The 25,959-nt window shown below is 51.1% G+C and overlaps 1 protein-coding gene across 3 annotated transcripts in view; it reads left to right on the forward strand.

The window, feature by feature from the left end:
- The window catches only part of CAPZB (capping actin protein of muscle Z-line subunit beta), a 131,306-nt gene that overhangs the window by 17,421 nt on the left and 87,926 nt on the right, over window positions 1–25,959 (forward strand). The window contains exon 1 of one of the 3 annotated variants that reach the window (XM_029949117.1): window positions 21,461–21,523. The exons of the other annotated variants lie outside the window; for them this stretch is intronic. Coding sequence (XP_029804977.1) covers window positions 21,476–21,523 — 48 coding nt within the window. The 5' untranslated portion in view covers window positions 21,461–21,475. Of the gene's footprint in view, window positions 1–21,460; window positions 21,524–25,959 lie in introns of those variants that run through there. 3 annotated transcript variants of the gene reach the window in all.

Genomic DNA, 25,959 nt, shown 5'->3' on the forward strand with positions numbered 1-25,959 from the left:
CTGAGCACTCCGCCATATTTTTATACTACCTTTATTGTTATTTAATGGTTTTCTTCAAATTGGCTTGAGCCTGACACCTCCATTTGCTTTCGCCTCTTCCTAAGCAGAAGCAGCTGGAAGGTCCCATTTGAGGGGCTAGCCGTATCATTTGTGCATATTAAAAGTAAGCAACCGCTGAATTCCATTCGTCCATACCCCTCTAAAACCTCTCAGACTCCAGTGATTTGCACACCACACAGGAAATGTTGCAGGCCAGGGGGCACTGCCCCAGGACTCCGGAGCCCTTGACTTCAGGCCGTGTCCTGGCCCGTAATGTGCTGTGTGATGATGAATGCTTCTCTTGCCGTCTCTGACATGAGAGTTATCTTCCCTATTTCTTCTGCTGCTGCTGCTGTTTCGTCCTTCTTCTTTTTCTTCGTCAAGTTTATTTATTCATTTTGAGAGATAGAGGAAGGGTGAGGGGCAGAGAGAGAGAGACAGAGACAGAGACAGAGACACAACCCTAAGCAGGATGTGTACTGTCAAGGCAGAGCCCGACTCGGGGCTCAGCCTCACAGACTGCGAGATCATGACCTGAGCAGAAATCGAGAGTCGGATGCTTAACCAACTGAACCCCACCCCCCAGCATCTTACCCCCATTTCTTCTTTATATCGGACTGATGAGCACCAGGGTCCCTCAAGGCCCAAGAATTCCGTGGTGCCGTTCAGTAGCGTCCCCGCACCCGTGACAGCAGCTTGGGACTCCGACCTGGACACATCATTCATTTGCTCAGAGAAATAGAGATTTAAAAATACTGCAGCTCAGGAACATTCTGTCTCCCCCCGTGCTTCTTATTTTTATTTGGGTTTCAGCCCTCCCGGCTTGTTAGCCAGTGGAGCAGCTTGGTCTAGTGCAAAGAACAAGGCCGAGGAGGCCAGCAGCGTCCGTCTGGTCCCCTCTCTGGCGTGAGAGCGGGTGACCCTCAGGGCAGGCCTGGCACGCTGCGGACGAGGCCGGGAGCAGAGCACTGGGGTGTGTGACGTGGGTGTGGCGGTAAGTGTTGCGTCTGTCTGTCCCGGGAACAGAGTCGTTCTTGGACTCGGATGTTAAGCCCGGCTGCTGGAGCCAGGCCGCCCGGGTTTGTGTCCTTGCTCCTCTGCTTCCAGCTGCGTAGCTTTGGGCGTCGTTTAACCCTGTGGGGCTAGTGCCCCGCATGGGGTCTGTTGGAGGTTATGGGAAATGAAACAGGTAGCATACCTGCCGTCACACCGGGCGTGGTGCACGGGCTCCGTGCGTGTCGTTGTTGGCCTTGCTGTGATCAACGGGATAATCCATGTCAGATGAGTCGTATGGCGCCTGGGGTATACAGGACGTGCTCAACCAACGGTCACTGTTGCTTTAACATTTCTTTTCCTTTAATTTTTTTTTAATGTTTATTTTGAGAGAGAGTGTGCAAGTAGGGGAGGGACAGAGAGAGAGGGAAAGAGAGAATCCTAAGCAGGTGCCACACTGCAGTGCAGAGCCTGATGTGAGGCTCGATCTCATGAACCATGAGATCATGATCTGAGCGCATATCAAGAGTTGGATACTTACCAAATGAGCCACCCAGGTGCCCCCACTGTTGTTTTTCTGGTAACGCAGGAGGCCTGAGACCGGTAGTGCTGGCCTCTGGGAGAAGAGGAGATGAAGTTGACTTTTCACTGGCTGTTTTCTTCTTTTTAAGTTTATTTATTAAAAAAAAGTTTTTAAAATATTCATTTATTTTTGAGAGAGAGAAACACACAGAGGCTCCTCTGCCTCCCCCTTTACGGTTTCATGCCTGTAGCTCCTCGGACAGGAACCAGGCCTGGGATCACCCTCCCCAGCTGAGCCAGTGCTCAGAGCTGGGGGCTCAGGCCATGATATCCGGGTTCGTGAGTTTGAGTCCCGCATCGGGCTCTGTGCTGACGGCACAGAACCTGCTTGGAATTCTCATTCTCTCTCGCTGTCTCAAAATAAATACACTAAAAAAAAAAAAGAAAGAAAAAAAAAGTAACCCAGCTTTGAAAGGGGCATTGCAATCCCAGGATGCAAAATAAGGATTCTTGCATGAAGCACTGTGTAATGAATAGTGTTCCTCCTGTCCTTGCCTCGTGTGCCCATCCCCTCCTGCCCTCCCCCACTTTCCCAAGACCCATGATATGACACTGGTAATATCCCCAAGGCTCTCTTTTGTTTCATTTCATTGTGTTTATCAAGGCATTATTTCCATGCAATGAAATTCACCAGTTTGAAGCGTAGAGTTTAATAAGTTTTGGTGATAATCATGTAGCCACCACCACATCAAGTTGTAGAAGAGTTCCTTCGCCCTAACAAGCTCCCTTGTGCCTCTTTGCATCCCTCCATCTCCCCCCCGCCGCATCCCTGCATGACCACTGATCTGCCTTGTTGCTTTGGTTTTGTCTTTTCTGTAATTTCATGGAAATCGCAGTACGTGGGCTTTTGTGTTTGGCTTCTTTCAGTTAGCCTGATTTTTTGGAGATTCATCCACGTGGTTCCCTGTGTTGGTAGTTTGTTCCTTTTCACTGCTGTGTAGGATTCTGTAGGTTCTGCGGTGTGGGTATCTTACAGTGTGTCCTTATACTGGTTCGTGAACATTTGGGGGTGCTTCCAGGTTTGGGATGTCATGAGTAATTCTGCTGCTGATCTTCATGGGTAAGCCTTGTGTAGCTATGTTTCTTTTCTTTACTCATTTTTTTTAAGACACAACAAATATAAATAAATCCTTTACTTCCCCCCTTTTTAATGTGTAAAGGGTAGAGTATTACACAAATGCTTCTATATCATCCCTCTGATTTTTTGAAAGGGCCTCACTGCCAGACGGAGGCTCAGATGAGCCTTTAATGTGATCATGTGTCCTAGCATCCCAGGAGGGAGGGTGTGCTGGGCTTCGGTGGGGTCACCTGAGTGTTTTGGCATCAGAATTAGATCGTAAAAGAAATTAGCTTGTGCACTCACTCATCATGTCCTGTTGCAAAATAGAAGTGCTTGGCAGAGGTGAACTACCGGCCCTTTTATGGTTCTTCTGCATAAGTGGACCACTGACCCATTTGGAAGCATGTTCCCTTCACTGATGTGGGTAGAGGATCGTGGTAGAAGTGATGTGTTTGCTCAGAACACAATTAATCTCATATTTGCTTTCACCTGTCCTCGGTCCCCATTGCCTTCTAGACCCCACCGACACCCTCCCTCCCCCAGTAATACATTGTTTGTAACTTTGAGGGAGATTGGGCTTGATAAGAATATGCAAATTTGCATAAGGAAAGGAAGGCTAATGAAGTCTTTTTCTGATCTTGTGGTAGTGCTGTTAGGAGACAGTAGGATTTAGAAAACCAGATCCACTGTTTAAGAAATTAAACATGGCTTAAGGATGTCTTCTGTCTTCTACGGCCGGGCTGCCCACCGGAACTTTCCATGATAACGGACATGTTGTGTCGGTGCTGTCCAGCGTCCCCGAGACCCACGTAGCGCTTCAGATGTGGCTAGTGTGTTGAGGAACTGAATATTTAGTGTTATTTAACTTCTATTAACTTAAATAACCAGGAGTGGCTAGCGGCTACGGTATTGGGCAGTGCAGGTCCGGGTGGTGTTGATTCCCATTGAAAAAGTTTCTTTAATTTAAAAAATCATTCTAGATTGCAGCCATAGGGAATACCACTAAGAGATTTCAGAGATTTCTAAGCAGATGAGGTGAATATGTTGTTTCATGTCCAGTACTACCACTGTTTCACGTGCACTGTTTTCACTACATTTACGGGTGCCCTCTGTGTATAAGGTACCACAACAGGTGCTGTATTGGATAATCGGAAGCTAATTTCCCTTCCTGAGGTCTCAGTTTCCCCATCTGTAATGAGGTGTTGGACCAGATGGAGTAGGTTTTATGATTTTGTCTTTAATAGCAATAGCACTTACTGAACTCCCCTGTGTTCCGGGCATGGTGTTCAAGACATTAAGTAAACGCATTATCTCATTTATTTATTTGCTTGTTTAGTTTTTAATTTTTATTTTTGAGAGGAGGTGAGGAGGGGCAGGGAGAGAAGGAGACACAGAATCCAAAGCAGGCTCCAGGCTCTGAGCTGTCAGCACAGAGCCCGACACAGGGGCTTGAACCCATGGACTGTGAGATCAGGAACTGAGCTGAAGTTGGATGCTTAACTGACTGAGCCGCCCAGGCTCACACAGCCAGGCCTGGGGGGCCTTCCAGTACGTGATGTTTCTTTCTCCTGCCCCTCTTTTCCCTTTTTTGGGTAAAGAAATTCTACTATGTGGGAACTCTGAAGTCGAGGCCAGCAGGCTGCGCGAGGAGTGGAGGGACGTTTCAGAAAGAAGTGAATCAAAGCAGATCTCTCATCCTCTCTTCTTAAAAATACTTCCATTTCCTATTTTTCTCCCTGCAAAAATAATGGTCTTTTTGAACAGCGTAGAAATGTGTGAGTTGGAAAGTGGAACCACCCCAAAGTCCACCCCAGCGATAGTGCTAGGAGCGCGGTGTATGCGTTTGTCTAGATGTTTTCTATGTGTGTGCTCACATTTTTTTTAATGTTTATTTATTTTTGAGAGAGAGAGTGTGTGAGTTGCGGAGAGGCAGAGAGAGAGGGAGACACACTCTGAAGCAGGCTTGAGGCTCTGAGCTGTCAGCACAGAGCCTGACACAGGGCTCAAACTATGAACCATGAGATCATGACCTGAGCTGAAGTCAGACACCTAACCAACTGAGCCACCCAGACGCCCCCGTGTGTGCTTAAATTTAAAAGACATTGTTCCACCTCCGCAGACCACTGTTCAGTCTGCGGTTCCTGGTTCCCAGTGTGCCTTCCCGTCCTTCAGATCCTGTTTGCTGGGCACCAGGAATCCGGGTACCTTGTGCAGTAGAATTGGTCATGCCCCAAGCCCAGCAAAGGGAAGCAAATGTCCTCTGAGATGCTGGCCTGAAAGCTGGGTCCTGGAGGGGATGAAAGAGGCCTGTGGAAGGGCCGGCAGAAGTGAGGGGAGCCCAGCAGCGGTAGAGCTGGCCCCCCGCTACAGACACCCCTCCCGCCCGTGCAGGAGGCTGCGGTGCTGGACGCTGCGCCCCGGCTTCCTTGACCAAGTGAAGGCTTTCTGCCCTTTGAATTCGCAGCCTAGAAGTGCCATGTCCACACAGCGGTGCGGGGAGACCTGCCTGTGGCTCTCAGAATGGGGCTCAGAGGCGGTGAAGTTGACTTTTCACTGGCTGTTTTCTTCTTTTTAAGTTTATTTATTAAAAAAGGTTTTTAAAATATTCATTTATTTTTGAGAGAGAGAAACACACAGAATCCAAAGCAGGCTCCAGGCTCTGAGCTGTCAGCACAGAGCCTGACGCCGGGCTCAAACTCATGAGCTGGGAGATCATGACCTGAGCCAGAGTCAGACACATAACCAACTGAGCCCCCCAAGCACCCCTAAGTTTCTTTATTTGAGGAGGGGGGGAAGAGCAGAGAGAGAGGGGGAGAGGGAGAGTCCCAAGCAGACTCCTCACGTTCAGTGCAGAGCCTGACTCTGGGCTCAAACTTAGAAACATGAGATCATGACCAGAGCTGAAATCAAGAGTCAGTCACTTAACCGACTCAGCCACTCAGGCACCCCTGGCTGGTTTTTTTTGTTTGTTTGTTTTTTTTAAATCAGCTGTTTCATGTCCTCTTAGGAGGACCTCCCTACCTTTGTGGATTACAGTTTTGTGAAGGTTGGCTTGCAGACCCATCAGCTTGTTTGCCCACATGTGTGGAGAGGTTTGTCTAAACTGAGAGGGAGTGGACGCATAGAATAGGGACAAAAGCTGTGAATCTCTGAGGTTAGGAAAACGTAATTATAAAACTGTGAAGCTGAGCCACATGAAATTGCCATCTTCGTAGGCCAACAGTGGTTACCACTGGCAGTTTCATATGGTTCAGTCTAATAAAGCTTCATTGTGAGAAGTTTGGATCATAGAAGGAAAATCACTTCTTAAGAGTCTCATTTTTATTTATTTATTTATTTATTTTTATTATTTTTATTTAAAAAAATTGTAATGTTTTATTTATTTTGATACAGAGAGAGAACGAGCATGAGATGGGGAGGGGCAGAGAGAGAGGGAGACAGAATCGGAAGCAGGCTCCAGGCTCTGAGCTGTCAGCACAGAGCCCGACACTGGGCTCGAACCCACGAACGTGAGATCATGACCTGAGGTGAAGTCGGAGGCCTAACCGACTGAGCCACCCAGGCGCCCGAAGAGTCTCATTTTTAATAAGTCCTTTTATTTTTCATGTACACATGGGTTTTGATTAGTTATGGTCATAGGCCACAGGTATTTTTTTTATCCCCTTCCTTTTTTTAAAAAAATCCAGGAGCACTTTATTTTTTATGTTAGAGAGTGCGTGCACACGAGTCGGGAAAAGGCAGATGGAGAGAGAATCTTTTTTTTCCCTTTGAGAGAGTGAGCGCAAGTGGGGGAGGGGCAGAGGAGGGGAGAGAGAGAGAAACAGTGTATCTTAAGTAGGCTCCATGCTTAGCTTGAGGCCCTACTTGGGGGAGATCCCACAGCCGTGAGATCATGATCTGAGCTGAAATCAAGAGTCTGTACTTACCTGATTGAACCACCCAGGTACCCCATATCTTCCTTTTTAAAAACCAACATGACCAACCGGGAACCCCCCCACATCCATTAGAATGACTGAGACCTGGGCTCCCCCCACATCTGTTAGAACAACCCAGATCTGGGCTCTCCTCCCTCCCAACATTTGTTAGAATGACCCAGATCCGGGCTTCCCCCCCCACATCTGTCAGAACCACCCAGATCTGGGCTCCCACATCTGTTAGAAGGACCCAGATCCGGGCTTTCCCACCCCACATCTGCTAGAATGACCTAGATCCGGAACACCGACAATACCAAGTGCTGGCAGCGTGGAGCAGCAGGAACTTACATTCGTTGCTGGTGGGAATGCCAGTGGGACAGGCCCTTTGGGAGAGATTAGCAGGTTTTTATAAAACTAAACATACATTCCAGCAGCCGCTCTCCTTGGTATTTACCCAAAAGAGATGAAAATTATGTCCTCACAGAAACCTGCGCGTGGGTGTTTAGAGCAGCTTTACTCGTAATTGCTAAAACTTGGAAGCCACCAAGATGTCCCTCAGCAGGTGAGTGGACAACAGACTGCGGCCCATCCCTGTGGGACTCTAGTCAGCGCTAAAGAGAGAGCGGCTGTCAAGCCCTGAGCAGACACGGGAAACCTAAACGCACTGAGTGAAAGGAGCCAGTCTGAAAAGGCTGCCCTCTGTGTGATTCCAGCAATAGCACGTTCTGGAAAAGGCACACTGCAGAGACCATAGAGAGGCCAGGGGTTGGGGGGGAGGAAAGGCTGAACTAGGTAGAGCACATGGGCCTTCTCACACTTCTGGTGGAACTACCCTATATGAGACTCTGTGTGGTGGGTGCCTGGAGGGTAGACTACGACTCTGCAGGATCGGTGCGGGTCCGGGCACCTCCAAGGCCCCGCTCTAGAGGGGGTGCCGGTCATGTGGGAGGCTGTGCACAAGTTGGGGAGGAGTTAGATGGGAAATCTCTGTGCCTCCCTCCTGCTCAGTTTTGCTGCTCTTGAAAGTAATGTCCACTCAGAACAACTTCTGTGACCTAGGACTCTGCCTGCATGAGCAAGAAGTCTGCCGAGCTGTCCTTCCTCAGAGCAGAGCAGGTGGACACAGCTCTGACCTCCCCCACGTCCGTGTGGGTCGCTTCACGTTTTGCGTTCTGACTAGCTTACCAGTGACTGGGGGCCCTTACACAGTTTTCCTTGCTTTGCGATTCTTTGGTAGGATGGACCCCCAGGGGTCCTCTCCCTGTGTCAGAGTGGGAACACGGTCACATCCCTTGACAGAGACTGCCAGCCTGTCTTCCCAGCGTGGCAGGCCACGTCCTGACTCCACCAGCAATACGTGTGTCCATGTGTTGCTTCCTTGTCAGCCTTTCGGCGTTTTTCTCCCTAAATTTCTGATTTCATAAGCAACGAATAGTAGTACCTCATTTAACCTCAGTTGGTTGGTTAGCGGGGTTGAAGATGTCTGCCCCCACGTGTGTTGGCTAGCCTTGCGCTCGGTGTCGTCTCTCCCCACCTGTGAGTCGTGTGTGTCTGCACGCTCATACCGAACTAGAGAATTCTCCCCGAGTAGTAGTGCCAGACCAGAGCTCCCTGAGCGTACACGGTGGATTACACGGTGCCCTTCGAGCCGGCCTCTGAGCCCTTGTTGGGGGAATTAGAGGTGCCTAATTAGTGCGGATCAAGCTGGAAGCCAGCGCTGTGGGCCTTGTCGGCAGTCCCTGGGGCTCAGCGACGATTTCAGTGCCATCTTCCACCTTCCGCGGTTCTGGGAACTCAGCTGAAATTTGATCACATTACAGTATGGCTAAGGGGCCTAATTAGCCGGAAACCTCAGGAAATTCGAAAATTAAAGAGTCCATTAATCCCAAGGCCCCTCCTTTGGCAAACGGCTCCAATTCCCCTTTGGTTTGTTTGATTTTCCTGCTGTGCTTTAGCTCCAACAAGACTTGGGTAGAGTGACAGCCTTTTTGCTGGAACTTCCTGCCTCCGGGGGGGGGGGGGGGGAAGGGTTAATAGAGCCCTTAAACCTCCCCTCTCCCCGCCCCACAGCACGGAGCTAATCTCTAAGTAATAGTCGGAATGCTGGTCATTGTTCCATTTCCTGGCTGCAAATCCTGCCCCATTAAGGTGAATGTAATGACCCTCCTTAGTGCCTCTCATGACCTGGAGGAACCGGTGACCTGTGTAGGAGCGTCTCTTGCTCAAGTTGTGTCTAGGCACCCCCTGCCTTCTCCCTTTGAAATGTAAGTGGTTTTGTGTCTCGTGGATCTCGTGGTCTGAGCGGTTCTGTGTCACAGCACACAGCTCCTTCCCCTTCCCGGGTAGAACACGGGGGCAGCCCCACGGAGGTGCCGTCTAAGGACCTCATGTGGTTGGATGGACTGATAACTTGGCCAGGCTGGGCCTGCGAGTTGGTCTGTGCAGTGCGGTCATGGCTGGGTGGGGTGGGTCTGCGTTCCATCCAAGGCCGTTGTTCATGAACCGACCATGGGCAGCTACGCTCCAGGGAACTGAAGACGGGGGTCTTGTGAGCCTGGTGTTGTTGGAAAGCTCTTCCTATGTGACAGCCTCTGTACAAAACGTAGATCTGGGGTGTGTGTGTGTGTGTGTGTGTGTGTGTGTGTGTGTGTGTGTGTGTGTGTGTTTCCTGCAGAACACCTGATCCTGCCTTGGATTCGCAGCCCGCCTCTGAGAGGTTTTATTAGTATTCAGAGGTCTTTTGGTATTTCATTTGTTTTCCTTTTCAAAGCTCTTCTCTCCTCAACACGTTCCATTTACAGTGGTAGCATATTGTTTGGTTGCTCTTAAAGTTATGAGCCTTGCATTTAAGAACCCTATAAAATGCAGGAAATTGGTCTTTATTTTTCTCATGTAAACAGACTGCTCTGAGACTCTGCCCTCTTCATGGCTCAGAGAGAAAGAACATGGTAGCCGCTGTGGTGCCGGGCGTGACCATGTCCGCGGACCTTGGTGTCGGCCGGCCCTTTGGGAAGGCTTTAAGGTGATGCGCTTGTCTGGACTCCCGTCGCTGGGCAGACCATTGGTGGGCACAGAGAGGTCCTTTGAACTCTGCCTCTTTCAGAGAATGGAGTTTATTTATTGAGTGAAAAAATAAGAGCGGATTATCACCAAGTCTTGGATGCCATGATCCCTTGGGGGCCTGGTGCTCTCAAGGTCACTTGCTGGCTGGTATTGGGTGCTCTTGGCACGCTCCACTCTCCGTAGCCAGGACTCAGCCCGGCTTTGGCCTGTGGCATTTCTTAGATGCCACCTGTTTCCTCTCTGCCCTAGCGTCATCACCTGCACCTGCCACTTAGTCCCTCGGAGCCACCTGTGACTGGCCTGTGAGGCTCGCGCAGCCAGCCCCCGTGGGCCCCTGGCTTCCTGGCTGCTTGGTCTGCATTTTGGCTTCCTCTTTGCAGGCCAATTCCGTGAATTCACAGGGTGGACTCAGCCCTTGGCCCCTCCTCCCCATACCAGGGGGTGGATCTCTCCATGAGGGCACCTGCTGACCGCTGCAGTTTCGCACCAGCAGAGCTTGGGTCTGTGGTGGGGCATTTAGAACGATCAGCTTGGAAGAGCTTCCCCCAAACGTGGTCCTGCCTTTGCCTTGCAGTCTCTGAGCTCTGCTACGTGGATGACCACTTTGAAATCATTTGGAGAAAATTGGGACCACTTTCCCAAAACACGTTATGCCCGCTTTGGCATTGTAGAGAGCGCAGGTTTGCAGTGGACAGCCCGGACCCCTGCTCGCGGCTGTGGGTCAGCTGCTCTTGGATCACCGAGACTCCCTGCTCGCTTGGGGTGACCATGTGTGCTCCACAGGGTCACAAGGATACAGCGGAGATTGTGCATAAATGCATAACATGGAGAAAACAATAGTAGCTGTTAGTGTTCTTCTATAACTTTGCAAAATGAAAGCAGTGGGGAACTCCTTTCAAGTGTTATTTGCATGACGTCCCCTGGAAAAGAGTGTGTAGAGAGGGGGATGTAGCTATTATACAGTGAAATAGGAGACCTTACAGGACTGACTCGCTCTCTGGGGGTGTGACTCCGGTGGCCAGTGTCTCGTTCCTGGTCCCCCCTGCAGGGTGCGCCATCCTTGAGGGCAAGTGTGAGTTGCAAATACGGCAGACAGGGTGCCATCCTTCTTACGGCTTTCCGAGACAAGTCCTCTCTGATGCTTTTGTTTTCTTTTTTTTTTAAGATTTTATTCTTAAGTAATCCTTACACTCCATGTGGGGCTCGAACTCATGACCTCAAGATCAAAAGTCATATGCTCTACTGACTAAGCCAGCTAGGTGCCCCTCTGATTCCTTCCTTCATTTATTATTTTTTGTTTTAGAGAGAGAGCGTATGCACATGTGCACAGGTGGGAAAGAGAGGCAGGCTCCATGCTCAGCTCAGAGCTCGATGTGGGGCTCCATGTGGGGCTCAATGTCACGGCCCTGGATTGTGACCTGAGCCAAAACCAAGCGTTGAACGCTCAACTGAGCCACCCAGGTGCTCCTGATTCCTCCAGTTATTGTTAAGCTTTCATCTAGGACCTCCTCCTGTGAGTGTACCTAACACTGAGGACACAGGTGCCACTAGATCTGGTACCGGCCCTCCAGGCCCTCCCGTCCGCATGGGAGACAAGTCTGCATTCCAGGGACGTGGTGAGAGGCAGCACACGTGGGGTGGTCAGCAATGCAAGTGCTGGAGCTGGATGCCTGGCTCTGAATCCCACATATCCTCTCTGTCCCTCACTTTCTTCCTCTGTAAAATGGGAATACGGTGGTTGTTTGGAGGATGAGTTAATGCATCACATATGCTTCTTGCACAGGCCCCCAGGAAGGGCGCAGCAATTGTATTAACATTGTTGGGGTGCCTGGGTGGCTCAGTTGGTCAAGTGCCAACTCTTGATTTAGGCCCAGGTCATGATCCTGTGGTTGATGAGCTGGAGCCCCATGTCAGGCTCAGTCCTGACAGCATGCAGCCTGCTTGGGATTCCCTCTCCCTCTGCACCCCCCCCCCACCCCCGCCTCGTTCTCTCAAAATAAACTAAAACCCAACAACCACTGTAGGAGGCATTGATTCAGCAAATATTCACCCATGTGGTGAACCACACAGAGTCCCTGCTTCCCTGTGACAAGATGGATCATAAACGCGAGCCTTTCCAGTGATAAGTGCTGTGAAGAAGCAGGTGGTTTGCTGGGTGGGCAGGGCAGGTGGGTGAGAGTGCCAGCTGGGGGGGTCTAGGGGGCCAGCCGTGCAGGGGCGCTGAGGTGGAGTGCGGAGGAGCGTCCGGGTTGCCAGGGTCCTGGTGATGCAGGGCCTTGTGCCTCTGGTCTTACTCGAATGGTAATGAGAAGACTTAGGGTTTTAAGCAGCAGAATACCGGGATCTCATCTATGTTAGAAAACATTATTTTGGCCGCTGCACAGAGCAGGGATCATGAGAGGCAGGGGCAGAAGCAGGGTGACAACAGGATGCTCAGTGCGAGGGAGGCCGTGCAGTGGAGGTGGATGGATTGACATCGGTACAGAGTCCCAGGGCGGGGTGCTTGGCGAGGACTCCGGACCCCGGACTGGAAGCCACCTGGGGTTTGTTCGCCCACGGGGCTGGTCATCCTCAGGCCTCACCCTCACCCTATCAGGACGTGCTGACTCTGCAGCCAGCACTCCTCCCACACCTCCCTGCAGCCCCTCACCTGCACCTGTGTGCTGTGTGCTGGTGGGAGGCTCGCTTGGGCCTGGGGGGCAACTTGCTGCTTTTTTGTGTTCTTGCTGCTCAAGTAGATCACGGAATGGTATTCACTGGATTCACTGACCCTGAGTTAAGTACTGTACAGACCCAGGCAGCACAGAATGACACTACCCTGCTCTCCTGGAGCGTGCGCCTGGTGGAGGAGCCTGACACCAACCGGGGAGTCCTGGGGCCCACAGTCTATGAGGCTGCAGTAGGGGGTTGACATCAGGAGTCAGGAGGGGCTAGGCTTGAGCTGAGGGAATAGCAGGAGCTTAAGGAGTTGAGGGACGGAAGGAAGATCGTGGTGGCAAGGAGCAGGGTGGGAGATGAGAATGGAGAGGTGGGCAGGACCCTCCTAGTTGCCAGGGGTATGTGTGTGTGTGTGTGTGTGTCTGTCTGTCTGTCTTTTTCCTAGGAGATTTTTTTCTTTAACTTTTTAAATGTTTATTGTATTTTTGAGAGAGAAAGAAAGAGAGAGGGAGAGCATGATCGGGAGAGGAGCAGAGAGAGGGAGACACAGAATCCGAAACAGGCTTCAGGCTCTGAGCTGTCAGCACAGAGCCTGATGCGGGCCTCGAACTCCAAGAACTGCGAGAATCATGACCTGAGGCCACCCAGGTGCCCCTTTCCTAGGAGACTTTGAAGGGTGTAAGCAGTGGGGCTTATCATTTGAGACTTTAAGGTTGCTCTGAGCCAGGTGTGGAGAAGGGAGGGGGCTGGGTAAGTGTGGGTCAGTCAGGAGGCCACTGTGGTAGACCAGGGGAGACCTGGTGGCTTGGGCAAGGGGGGGAGGGTTGGTATTGGGGATGGAGAGAAATAATTATAAAATAATACTTGCAATAATAAATGCTTCATAGCCTTGTTACTGTCAGATAGTAAATGCTCAATAAATGTTAGCCATTTGCATGATGGATATGCTTTGTTTGGGGTGTGTTGAGGGCTTCGGGACTCGAGTCGTTCAGAGATGCGGGGGCAGTAGTACTGAGATGGTTTAGGGGTACGTTATTTACTCCCACACTGTCAGGTGCAGAAGTGTTCTCCCCTTCTGGCCGCATCCTGTGCCACGGGCAGGGCTCCGCTCGCCTCCCGGAGCACCCACGTCCTCTCCTGAGAGGGGGACGGAGGTGGCGTCTTTGTCGCAGGTTTCTGCAGCTGAGGTCGAAGCACTTTGCAGGCGCCTGGGTGCTGCACGCGTGTCAGAGGTACCAGAGGTACCGTGGTCGTTCATCCAGCGTTCTGTATGCCTTTCCGTCCCTTCCACCACGCGTTAGTTGGGAGTAGGAAAAAAAGCTTTCATATTTTGCCAATTACAGGATTGTTTTTTTAATTTTAATTTAATTTTATTTTATTTTATTGGAGAGAAAGACAGATGGACAGTGGGTGGGGGAGGGGCAAGGAGCGAGAAAGAGAGAGAGAGAGAGAGAAAGAGATTGGATCCCAAGCAGGGTCTGAAGTGTCAGTGCAGACCCAATGGGAGGGGCTCGATCCCATGAACCTCGAGATCATGACCTGAGGTTGGAAACCAAGAGTTGGACATTGAACAGACTGAGCCACCCAGGTGCCCCTTCTCCCCCCCCCACCCCATTCTCAAAGGCTTCTCGTAAGCCAACTGTGGCCACAAGTTCTTTTCCTCTCATCCATAGCCTTCTCTTCCCCTTTCCGTTTTTCCGTCCTCTGTCCCCACTACCCCCCTTCCTTGTGCCACGATCCAACTTCCAGACCCTGCGGTGGCTTCTCCTTGGGAACCCGTGCTGACTCGGTGGGCATTTCTGTGCAGCTCGCCGATGAGGCTGAGGCGTTCTCAGACTTCAGTGTCCTTAAGGCCTTAAAGTGCAGTGGGAACCACTGGGGACCAGCGGTGGCAGTCCCTCCGCGTAGCTGACTTGGTGCGTGTCCGCCTGCCCTGCAGGGGGACGCAAACTGAGCAGTGGTAATTTTTGCAAACCTGAGGAGTCAGCAGTCTCTCCCTGGCACCGGATGAGAGCAGTCTTGGCATACAGGAACGAGCAGTGGGATAGCAAAGCGAATTCCTACAAATAATAAACATCCCTTTCTATTATTCCAAAGATAAACACGACAGATGGCGTCACCGGGGCTTTTCATAACCTTCTGTGGGCTCCTGCCTGTTCCTTCCCAAAATAAACGTGGCGAGGGTCTGCATTTTATGTCCTTCTCTTCCCTTGCCCCTTTATCCTTCAGAAGTATGAGATTTTCCGACACAAGCCTCACTATCAGCCGATATTGCAGAAGTATAAAGGGATAGTTTTTAAGGGGTTTTGCTTCCAAAGATTCTTGTACCAGCTGCTTTCTTTCTGGACTCTGTTTTCGTGTTTGCAGAACAACTAGGTAGACCTCAGGAACCTCCCGAGGATCTTCCTCCCGCTTCGGGTGCGCCCAGGCGAGGTGGCCTGTGCCCTGAGGCAGCGTAACACTCCTGAAGGGCGTTGGGAGTAAAATGGACTTTTTGTATCTCAGATCCACACTTTAAGGAACCATAGAATGAACCTTCAACAATTTTTAAGAAGTAAACGTTTCTCCTGCATCTGATTAACACTGGCAGGAGGTCTGTTGGGAGGTCGGAAGGAACTAGAATGCTCGCACATTTGGATTCCTAAAGCAGGGCCCATGCCTGCTGGTGAGTCAGGAGGCGCCATCAAACACGGTCCTGCTTCGAGAAGGTTGCTGTCGGCCTCTTTGGAGGATGCATGCTTGTTCTCCCCTGCTCTAGGCTGCAGTCCTCGGCCAGGCCATCACTGTTACCCGTCTGAGCCACCCTGAGGCTGAGCTCCGGCCCACGTGGGAGAACTGGGATCGGTGCCTCCAGGCAGAGCGCATGGGTAGTTTTTTTTTTTTTAACGTTTATTTATTTTTGAGAGAGAGACACACAGAATGTGAGCCAGGGAGTGTCAGAGAGAGAGAGGGAGACACAGAATCCAAAGCAGGCTCCCGGCTCCGAGCTGTCCCCACAGAGCGCCACGCGGGGCTCGAACCCACGAACCTCCAAGATCATGACCTGAGCCGAAGTTGGCCGCTTAACTGACTGAGCCCCCCAGGTGCTCAGGCGCTCCCAGAGTGCATGTTTAAAAGCCACCACACCACACCTGTCTAGGATCTGGTGTGCCACAATGGCCACCACAGTCTTCTCCTGAAGTCAGTTCCGAAAAATACACTGCTCCTAAGTATGGCTGTAGGAGGGGAGGGCTGATGCTTGTTCCCAAGACTGTCAGCATCAATCTGTCTATGAACTTGGACTGAGTTAAGGACAGCTGGGGGATAATTGAACCAGGTGGATCAAGTTTCGAGTGTGAACAAAGATACTGAGAACTGCCTTGTAATCATTTCAATGTGAGGCGTGCTCCCTCCTCGGACCTTTAAAGAGTCTGAAATAGTTGAAAGGGAGCAGCCGAGAAAGAGGAAGATGGTGATACCCCGTCTGTCTTCACCTGGAACTTGATCTCAAAGGGAAGTGGAGATCGCGGAAGGAGCATGGGCCCTGGGATTGGGCAAACCTGGTTCTAATCTCGGGTTGGCTTCTTCCAGGCACGCTGGCTCAGGCGAGCTCCTGAACCTCATTTTCTTCCTTTCACCTACCAGGGCGTTAGAAAGACATGACTCCGTAGATAACTCCATGCCTGGTGATGTGGGCATCAAACAGTGGTAGCTGCTGTGGTCAGTGTATGTGGGCCTCCCGGAAAGGGTGTGATTATTTTCATGCCAGTCCAGTGCCCGGGGCTCCGCCTGTGCTCTCGTTGCTTTCTGAACCGGCTCTGAGGTCAGGTAGTGGCATGCCCATTTCACAGGTGGAGAAACTCACATGTGTGGTGGTGGTTGAAGTAACTCGTGTGTAGGTGTCATTAGAAGAGCCAGAGACCGATCACAGGTCCCTCACTGCTAGCACACAGAAGACCTTTTTTCTTTAAGGATTCAACAGTGATAATAGTCATGGTCTCCTTCTGACTTAGTAAATTGTAGAAAATTAGAAAAAACAAAAGCAGAGTATAAAAAAATTACCTTAGACCTGTCACTTAGACAAAATATTATTTTGGGGTTTTTTTATTGTTTTATGTTTTTTATTTATTTTTGAGAGACCAAGAGAGGCAGCTCAAGCAGGGGAGGGTCAGAGAGAGAGAGGGAGATACAGAATCTGAAGCAGGCTCCAGGCTCTGAGCTGTCAGCACAGACCCGATGTGGGGCTCGAACTCACGAACCGTGAGATCATGACCTGAGCCGAAGCCGGACGCTCCCTACTGAGTCACCCAGGTGCCCCGACAAAATATTATTTTGGAGTACTTTTCTCTGGCCTTTTACTATCATATTTAACGTTGTGGTGGGTATATAAGTAGATACGGTGGTGTTTCTCTTCTGTTCTCTGCTGGCCAGCAGTGTAGCATGGCAGTACCTTCTGGAGCCGGGCTGAGCTCCTACTCCAGCTGTGCCACTGAGACCTCTGTGACCTTCAGTGAGTTCTGTAACCGTGGAGCAGAGGTGCCTTGATGCTCTCATCTATGCATTGGGCTAATCATGGAGGCTGTTTGATAGGCCAGTTATGGGGACCGGAGGAATTAACACATTAAGCGCACAGAAAGCCTTTGCCAGTATTACTGTGGTTTCAATCGTAATCATTCCGCGGGCGCTTGGGTGGCGTCTGACTTTGGCTCAGGTCTTGATCTTGTGGTTGGTGAGTTCAAGCCCCGCGTCGGGCTCTGTGCTGACAGCTCGGAGCCGGGAGCCTGCTTCAGGTTCTGTCTTCCCCTCTCTCTGCCCCTCCCCTGCTCGCACTCTGTCTGTCTCTTTTTCTCTCTCAAAAATAAGCAAGCCTTAAAAAAAATCACAATCATCATGTTTTCTTTATAAACCTGATTTTAGCTGTGTCGTAGCACGCTGTGTAGACATAGTGCAATTTGCCTGGAGGACCCACTGCTGCTTTCTTGGTCTCGAGCTTGCTAATGAGCAGCTTAGGAGCACAGCCTGCGGTGTCTCCAGCCTGAGAGGAGATGCAGATCCTTGAAGAATCCTCTCCCTGTTTCCTGAGCTCCGGTGCCAAATTTGCTTCACATCTTGTCAGACCAGTGCATTTCTGTTTCTTGGCTGTCGTCAGAACCACCAAGCCTCCGGACCCCACTTTGCTCTCTTACCCCTGGTTCCGGTCTCAGAAAGTGTGGCCTTTCAGCCCTGCTCCGCGATGCACAGGCGTACTTTGTGCCTGTCAGCCTCACGTCGACTCCGGGGTCAGGAGGTGTGTGGCGGTGGAGCTGCTGGGGTTTCATCTGCAAATGAAAACCACCTGGCCAGCCACTCGGGTCAGCTGGAAGCCAGATGGGGGAAGTGCCCCCCCCCCCCCCAGCAGCCTGGAGCAGCATCCGAGTGTGCTGTCATCTCGGCCCCTGCCTGGCCTCTTCGCCCTGCGGGAGCTGTGTGTGCCCCAGCACCTCTCCCGTGTGGCCAGACGGGTCCTGGGTGCGGGATTCTCCCACCCAGGCCACAGCCAGCCTGGAAGAGGTGACCCAGAACCTAGAGAGGTGACACGCACGTCAGATCGGACAACAGAAGAGGAGCAACAGGTGGCTAAGGGGCCCTCGGGGTGGAAACTTTAACTGTCAGGCTGCGGGGGAGGCGGCAGGGAGAGTAAATAGCAGAGTTAATGGAATCCACATGGCACCGGGCAGGAGAGGCTTTTGGATGTGAGCAGGGCCAGTGATTAAACCAAGAGACACTGAAAACGGTCCTCCCAGGAAATGTGTTGGCTGAGTGACAACTTGCTGCAGACCAGGGGGTCAAGTTGAGTCAAGTTGGTCTGGTCTCCAGGCCACTTGTCATGTGAATCATTTGCAGTCAAATGAAGGAAAAAAACATTTGTGGAAGGGAAGGGATGGCAGAGCACTTTGCATCTTTCTTGGGTCTGAATTGTCGCAACTGCCACCAGGGTTTGATTCGTGTCTCAGAGAGGGAAAATGCGGGGGAGTTTCTAACTCTGAGCCTTGTGGATGAAGGAGGTGCCAGAGCGGGAAGTAATGTGTGCATTTCAATGTCTAAACAGTCTTGTCTGGGGGCACAGAGAGGAGAAAAATACTAATCAGACGCCCTAAAGAGGGGGAGGGAGGAGAGGCGATCAGCGCGTTTAAGCTGATTTACAACTGGGAGTGGGGCTTCTGCCTTGCGAAGGAAAAACCCCCTCAGAGATAGAGAGCGCCAGGAGAGAAGGGTGTTCTGGATGTTTCCTCTGCCCTTGGAGCTGCCCCAGCGCGCCTGTCCCTGCCAGCGCGCGGCTGGCTGCCGTGCCCAGGCTGGGCAGGTCCAGTCTTCTGTTCAGTACTTGAGATTAGTTGGCTTCCTTGTCTGTAGACCCAGGATCCCTTAACACTCGATTGGCAGATTGATTGGCTGGCTCTTAACTCCCCGAAAGGAAAGCCCACACCCCACGTGGGGCTGGAGACCGCTGCCTGTGTTAGCTCTGCCTCCACCCTTTTCCTCGCACATTGGAGGAAGCTCCTAGGATACAGGCCAGAGTGTCCTAATTAGAGAGCTAACATCCAACCTATTCTGATTCTTTTTTTTTAAGGTTTTATTTATTTACTTTTGACAGAGGGAGATGAAGTTCGAGCAGGGGAGAGGCAGAGAGAGAGGGAGACACAGAATCTGAAGCAGGCTCCAGGCTCTGAGCCATCAGCCCAGAGCCCGACACGGGGCTCGAACCCATGAACCGTGAGATCATGCCCTGAGCCAAAGTCGGACGCTTAACTGACTGAGCCACCCAGGCGCCCCCAGCCAGACCTATTCCAGTTTTTCACTGTAAAAGAAACTTTGTGCCGCAACTCGAATTACCTGCACCTTGCTCATCAGCGCAGCCTAGCGTTCTGGCTGAGGCCTCCAGGCAGAGGAGCAGGGGGCTCGTGAGCCCCTGAGGGGCTGCTGCGGTGATTGGGCGGTTAGCTGTGCCCTGCCCTGCCACTTCTCAGCTGGGCTCTGTCTGGACTGCTCTGCCCCTGACCTTGGGGAGGCCTCCCGGGGGCATGTCCGTTAAGGGACTCTGCCAGCTGAAATCATTTTGCTGGACTGCTGTGTCCACAGAACACTTTTAGGATGGCACGAAGGTCTTGTGGCTCCAGCTTCCTTACAGGTAATGCTGGGCTCCCCTCAAGGCCTAGTCCTGCCCCGTGACCCGGTCTCTCCAGGCTCAGGTTTAAATTCATCGTTGTTGTTGTTTTTCCCCCTCCCGATTGAAAACAAAGTGGCAGCAGCTACAAAATCCTCCTCTCCCGACGGGTGATACAAGTTTTATGTGCTCCTAGTAGAGATCATTCTCGGTGAGAGCTGGGATGCACACCCCGCCCCCCCTTGCCCCCCCCCCCCCGGGACCTGGGGGTTGTCAGGTTTTGATTGGTGGGTTGTAATTTGGGAAAGCAGATTCAGCGTTAGGATGTTATGTCTGGAAAACAAAGCCTCGTTTCTGCACAGTGCAAACCTAGAGGGTAAAGTTAAAATCCAGTTGGCAGCTGGATCATGGGCATTTATAGACTGAAGAGTACGTCTGTAGAAATTTGGAAAGTTCAGAAAAACAGGTAAAAGAAAAAGAAGCACTTAATTTCCCTCCCCAGAGAAAAACACTCAACATTTTCATGTATCGTTTCTCTCCAGGATATTGGCTTTTTTTCCCCTTAGTTGGGATTAAATACGTAGATCCAACTGTGCTCATTTAACATAAAATAGATCATTTCCCCGTTTTTTAAAGGATCTCTGCAAAGGGTGTGACCACTTGAAAACCTTTTGGCCCTGAATTGCCAGTTACTTCCTAAAAGAATTGTGCTCATTTCCATCCTTTCCAGCATCCACGTGGCTTTTCTGTGCTGTGTGCCTCTCCTGTGGTATGTGACCCTCCGCTCCCCTTCTCCTGCCCTTGGCTCGTCCCGGTTCTCATTTTCACCTTGGCCCATCTCCGTTCACCTCTGAACACTTCCAGGGAGTGACATCTCGTGGAGGCAGCTTTCAGGTTTCTGGTGGATGAGAGCCGCCTTCTCCGCTTTCGTACACACAGCACATCCTGAACCCCGTGTGGTATTTGGCCCCTCGGGCCTGTGCTCCGTCTCCGCTGCCGCTTGTCATTAAGGCCCGCCTGGCAGTCCATGGCTTTTCAGGGCCAGGACTTCGCCGAGTCCTGTGTACAGTGGGGCTGACCTCCGGCCCCCCACTCTCGCTCTCGCACTCTATCGGACGAGCCTCTGGGAGCGGGAGGTGTGTCCAGTGATCCTGAGAGGTCACCAGCTTCCTCTGCTGCGTCCACATGGCCTTGCCAAGTGCTCTTGGGGGAAGCAGGGTGCACGGCTGCCCCCTCACGCTCCCAGCAGAGGCCAGCCGGCAGGGGGCTTCTGGTCCTGCCCCTGTCGTGTTTTGGTTTTCTGCAACTGCTTTACTGAGGCATAATTTACATATCACAGATTGTCCTGGCTTTGAACATGCAGCTCAGTTTTGTAAGGTTTTTAGTAAATTTAGAGTTGCAGACCTGTCCCCACAATCCGATTTAACAATATTGTCATCCCCCTCCCCCCCCAGATCTATTGCACCCACCCTTTTGTGATTACTCCCCGATTCCCTTCCTGCTCCAGACAAACTACTGATTTTTTTCTTCTTCCTGGACAATCCGTCTATATAGGATCATATGGATGGTTCTGTAACGAAAATACTTGATTCTTAAAGTAGTGCTTGTTGGAAAACATCTGGTTAAATGGAAGCCCAGTGATCAGTGTGAGTTACCTTTAGGGAGTGACGTCCTCTGGGTGGTGGGAGGGTAGGGGGGGCGTTTTGTTTTCTGTAATGCTTCAAGTTTTTACGGAGAGCCCGTATCACATTTACAGTCAGAAGGAAAGGGGAGGGGGGTGCGTGTTCCATTGCTGGAAAATGCAGGAAAGTTTAAAGAGGATAAAAACCTAACAGTCCTCAGCAATCCCTCCTCATGGATAAAACCGCTTTTACCTTGGTGTGGGTTTGGGCTTTTCTTCCTCCCCAGTTTTCTCTGAGCGTATTTTAAAATCTGACTTTCATACTTTCAGTTCTGCGGCCTTGCTTGTCTGTCCTGGCATCACAGAGCCCTTTCCCACCTCACTTCAAACACCATTGCAAACCTCTCCTTGCTGATCATATAATGGTTCATTTAATGGTTCCCTGTGATTCACCTACTCTGAGCTTTAAGGTTAGTTTCGCTTTTTCGCTGCTGGAAATCATGTGGAATGAATGAATGTGTAAAAGCTTTGTGTAATACCTTTGCAAAACCCTCGGGTCAAGGGGTTTGTACCTGAGAAAAATTATTTCTCTCCAAGTTTGCAGCTATTTTTGCAAAATTGTTTTCTAGATTTCATCTGTGTCACCTGCTCCTTGAAATTATTTATTTGGCCCCGAGGATCGGGTTTAGATTTCCAGGAGACGGCTCCTTTATGTGAGATCCAGGTGCCAGGTGGGAAGTGGCAGGGAGGTGAATGGAAGAGCCAAACCAGGGCCTCCGAAGATGGCAGTGCCCATGGGAGCCAGGATCTAGCTTATCTTAACAAAATCTTGTGTTTATGATCTAGACAGGGCTTAGGCACCTTGTGTTTTCTGTAAATAGTCCCTTTTTGTTCATCTTTGGTTTTCAGTAAAGGTTTGCTTATATATATGGGCAAGCAAATGCCTGCCTTATTTTAGGAGGTCAGTCCAAAGAGACTTTTAGTCCAGTCAAGCCAGGGTTGCCAAAGGGTGGGGAAGCAGCAGCATGGAGACAGACCTCGAGGGCAGCTCAGGGAGCCTGGCTCCAGGGTGGCGGGGCCGGTTACCTGGATGGCCCGTTTTCATTGGAGACCCTCCTTCCCTAGCCCTTCAGTGATCCAAAATCCAGAGACTTTTAACCTGGGATGTCTGGGGCTGGGAGGGGTGTGTGACCCCACCAGCCGTCTTCTCCACCCTGTGGTGTGGGTGCAGTTGTCTGCGGAGGGGGTCACTTCATCTCTGGCCTCACAAGGGGCAGAACCGTGAGTACTCCAGAGGGACTGGTGTCTTCCTTAACAAGGGACACCCACACTGCAGCCACTACATCCACACTGTGTGACCTTGATCAGGCGACTGGCCTCCCTGTGCCCCCGTTTCCTCCTTGGGAAGTGCCGGGCACGTTGGAGACACCGAGTCACATCTGGGTTCTTACTTCAGTCTTGGCTCATAAGGTCTTTAAAGGAGCCATGGACTTGAAATTGACCTGAGCAGCCTTCCACATCTCTTCCACCAGAGTCTGGTGATGCTAATGTGGTTCTTAGGCAGTATCTTGTTTATTTTTAATAAGGAATGGATTTATTATTATTATTTGTTATTTTTTTAACTTTATTTATTTTGAGAGAGAATGTGAGTAGGGGACAGACAGAGAGAGCGCCCGTGAGAGAGACAATCCCACGCAGACTCTGCAGGCTCACCCAGAGCCCAGTGTAGAGCTCAAACTCATGGAACTGTGAGATGATTACCTGAGCTGAAATCAGAAGTTGAGCGCTTAACCGACTAAGCCACCCAGGTGCCCCGAGGAATGGATTTTTTAAATCATTGGAGAGAAGGATATAATTATTAGGGTGGGTTTTTTTGTTTTGTTATTTTTTGAGGAAGAAAGGGCATGAAATCAAACCAGTGCTGGCCACGTACGCCTTTACCCTTTGTGCACCAATGAACACAGACCCGGGGACTTGTCCCAGTGCAGTTGCTCTGAGTTAGTTCCTGCAGCACCAGGGAGCAGTGTTTCTGTAACGTGTAGAGGGAGCTGAGCTAAAGCCGGAAGCAGTGGAACTTCCCTGAAACCGAACTAGAGTTGGAGATCCCGGGGCGCCCAGTGGCATCGGCCAGGAAGCCAGTGAGAGCAGGGCTCTCCAGATTGGAGCGTTCGGGTGACTTCTGAGGATCCTGTGTTTTTCAGTCCTTTAAGCACCTGGGCTGCTGCAGAGCTTTGGGGAGGGGCTCCTTTTGCTCCTTCCTTGGCTGGGGGTGGGGGTGGGGTGTTCCCTGGCCTTACTACCCATGGGAGAAGGTGCTTAATGTCTTTTAATAGGTCTCCAAGCCTGGTTTAGTTGGCAGCTAGGGCTTAAAGCGAGGGGAGGGGGTGTTGCCTGATTTAAATTTGGAAAAAAAAAAAACTTTATTATGGAAAATTTCAAGCATATAGAACCAATGGCTTATCACCATGGCCGATCTTGTATCTGTACCCACACACTCCACCCTCCCCCTGCTTAAAGAGCTTTGAATCAGATCATCTGGTTTAACTTGTTGGGTTTATTTATTTATCTGAGTAATCTCTACCCCTAGCGTGGGGCTCAAATGCACCACCCCGAGATCAAGAGTCAGACACTTAACTGCCTGAGCCACCTAGGTGCCCCCCCACCGAGTTTAATTTTAATAAGCAATCTGGGTGACCATTCTGAGAACAGAATTTTGCTACTCTCTGTACCAAAGTCTAAATGACGTGTGATTGCTGGTTTTTGTTGTTCTGGAAATTGTCCGTTTAAAACCTTTATCTTTTTTAAATGTAAAACTCTAGCCTGTCCTGTGCTGAAAAAGTCATGCATGCCCCTTATAATTGGGAATCACAGAGCTTACAGATAACAAAGCCCCGCCTGGAGACACCCACCCCGATGACTTTGAAGGGCCCCGGTGCACTCTGAGGTCTCTGCCTTCTGCTCTTCCGCCCCCATTAGGCCTCCCCTCACCCCTGGCACTTTGCAGGGGTGAGCATGCACGGGGAGGGCCTGAAGCGCTTTTGGAGGCTGAGTTCCTAGTGTGTTGGTGACACGCTGGGTGTTCCGTTGTGCGAGAGGGGGTGCGCGTGCCCATCACCACCCTCCAGTTGGAGACTCGTTCTTTATACGTGTGACGGGTGCCCAGCGAAGGGAGCTTAGTGGATGTGCCGCACCTGCTCCCACCGGGCCAGCAGAGCCTCCGTGCTTCTGCCTGGAAACCTGCCCCCACCCGGGCTGGCTGGGCTGCAGATCCAAGTCCCGGAGAAAGTGTGCACCTAAGTACACCTTGCCCACTCCCTCGACTTCCAGAGCCGTCGAACTCCTGGTGAGCCCAGGCCACCCGCGTGCCGGCGACCCAGACTCTGGCTCAGACACACAAGCTGCAAGGCCAGGGAGGTGCCTGGTGAGCTACCTGGCATCCAGTCATTCAGAGCTTTCAAACCTGCTTCTCTTTTATCTTACGTAAATCTTTACATTACGTTAACTGTTCGTTGAAAGCATGTTTGTTAATGTGATAATCTGCCTTAAGGATGAAGGAAGAAGTAGACTTGAGTTGAGTGCAGTGGTACCTCTTGGGACACTAATTCCGAGTCACTCCACCTAGGGGACCTCGCATGGATGACTGCTGATATCCACGTCATTGGTATAGGGACCATATGTCCCAGCCATTTAGCTTGGGTCTGGTGGTTGCCATCTGGAGCAGCCGGCCTGAGTGAGGCCAGATTGGGATCCCCCTTAAGCCGCAAGGAGGGTTGGACTGAGCTGCCAGGTTGGGTTTCAGGAGAAATGCTCAATCTACATAAGAGAGTAAATTGGTTTTGTTTTTTTTTTTGGGAGAGAGAGAGAGAGAGAGAGAGAGAGAGAGAGAGCGCGCGCGCAAGCGAGCAGGTGGGGCGGAGAGGGAGACACAGAATCCGAAGCAGGCTCTAGGCTCCGAGCTGTCAGCACAGAGCCTGACGCGGGGCTCGAACTCGTGAACCATGAGATTAGGACCTGGGCCGAAGTGAAATGTGTAACGAACTGAGCCACCCAGGTGCCCCCAGAGCAAATTGTTTTTACATCCTCTTTCCTAGCCTCTGTTTCTAACATGTATTCATTACGATGCATCTTTTATTAAAAGCGTTTCCTGAATGGTTGTACTTGGAAGTACTTTCTTCACAGTTTATTGGATGTGTCAGTAATGTGTGTGGTTTTTGCTTGAGCTGAGGGAAAATCTGGTAGCACCCGCTGCCCGGCCCCGCTGTGCTTTCTCATGTCCGGGCTCAGGATGTGAAAGCAGCTGGAGAGACTGCTGGAGGAAGTACTTGTTTTAGGACCTTGATTCCCTCAACAAACAACAAAACAGAACAGCTCCAAGGTCTGCATCTAGGGGGAGTCCAGTCTAAACCGAGTGGCGCATAGTAAGCACTCCCTGAGTCCGCGGAATTGACCCTGGGGGACACCTGGTGGAGAGTGGTGTCAGAGCTGTGTCCTGTGCCGGCCACAGTAGCACTGGCGGTGTTGAGCAGGGGTGAGCCTTGCTTCCCGTATTTGAGGGGATGTCGTGTGGCCAGGACCTCACGCATCTTTGGGAGGGCTCTGGGGGCCAGGACTGCCGTGTGAAAATAGGCAGTGAGTTGTCCCCTCCGGTGACGATCCAGCAGAGGCTCAAGGGGGTTTGTGAGGGGGAAGGGAGACTCTGGGGTCCCTAAAACTCTGACATTCTGGATTCTTTAAGAACAAGAGACCTCTCACTCAAAGACTTCATTAGTCGATACCGTCTTTTCCTACATTTGTACAAACACAAATTAATAAATGTGCACTTACAGGAATGAGACACTTTCCCCCCCCCTCTCACTTTCCCGATAAGACTCTGGGAGTTTGGAGTCTACCTTCCAAGAGATGTGTT

This window comes from Suricata suricatta, chromosome 8 (assembly GCF_006229205.1).
Source record: "Suricata suricatta isolate VVHF042 chromosome 8, meerkat_22Aug2017_6uvM2_HiC, whole genome shotgun sequence".
Classification (NCBI taxonomy): domain Eukaryota; kingdom Metazoa; phylum Chordata; class Mammalia; order Carnivora; family Herpestidae; genus Suricata; species Suricata suricatta.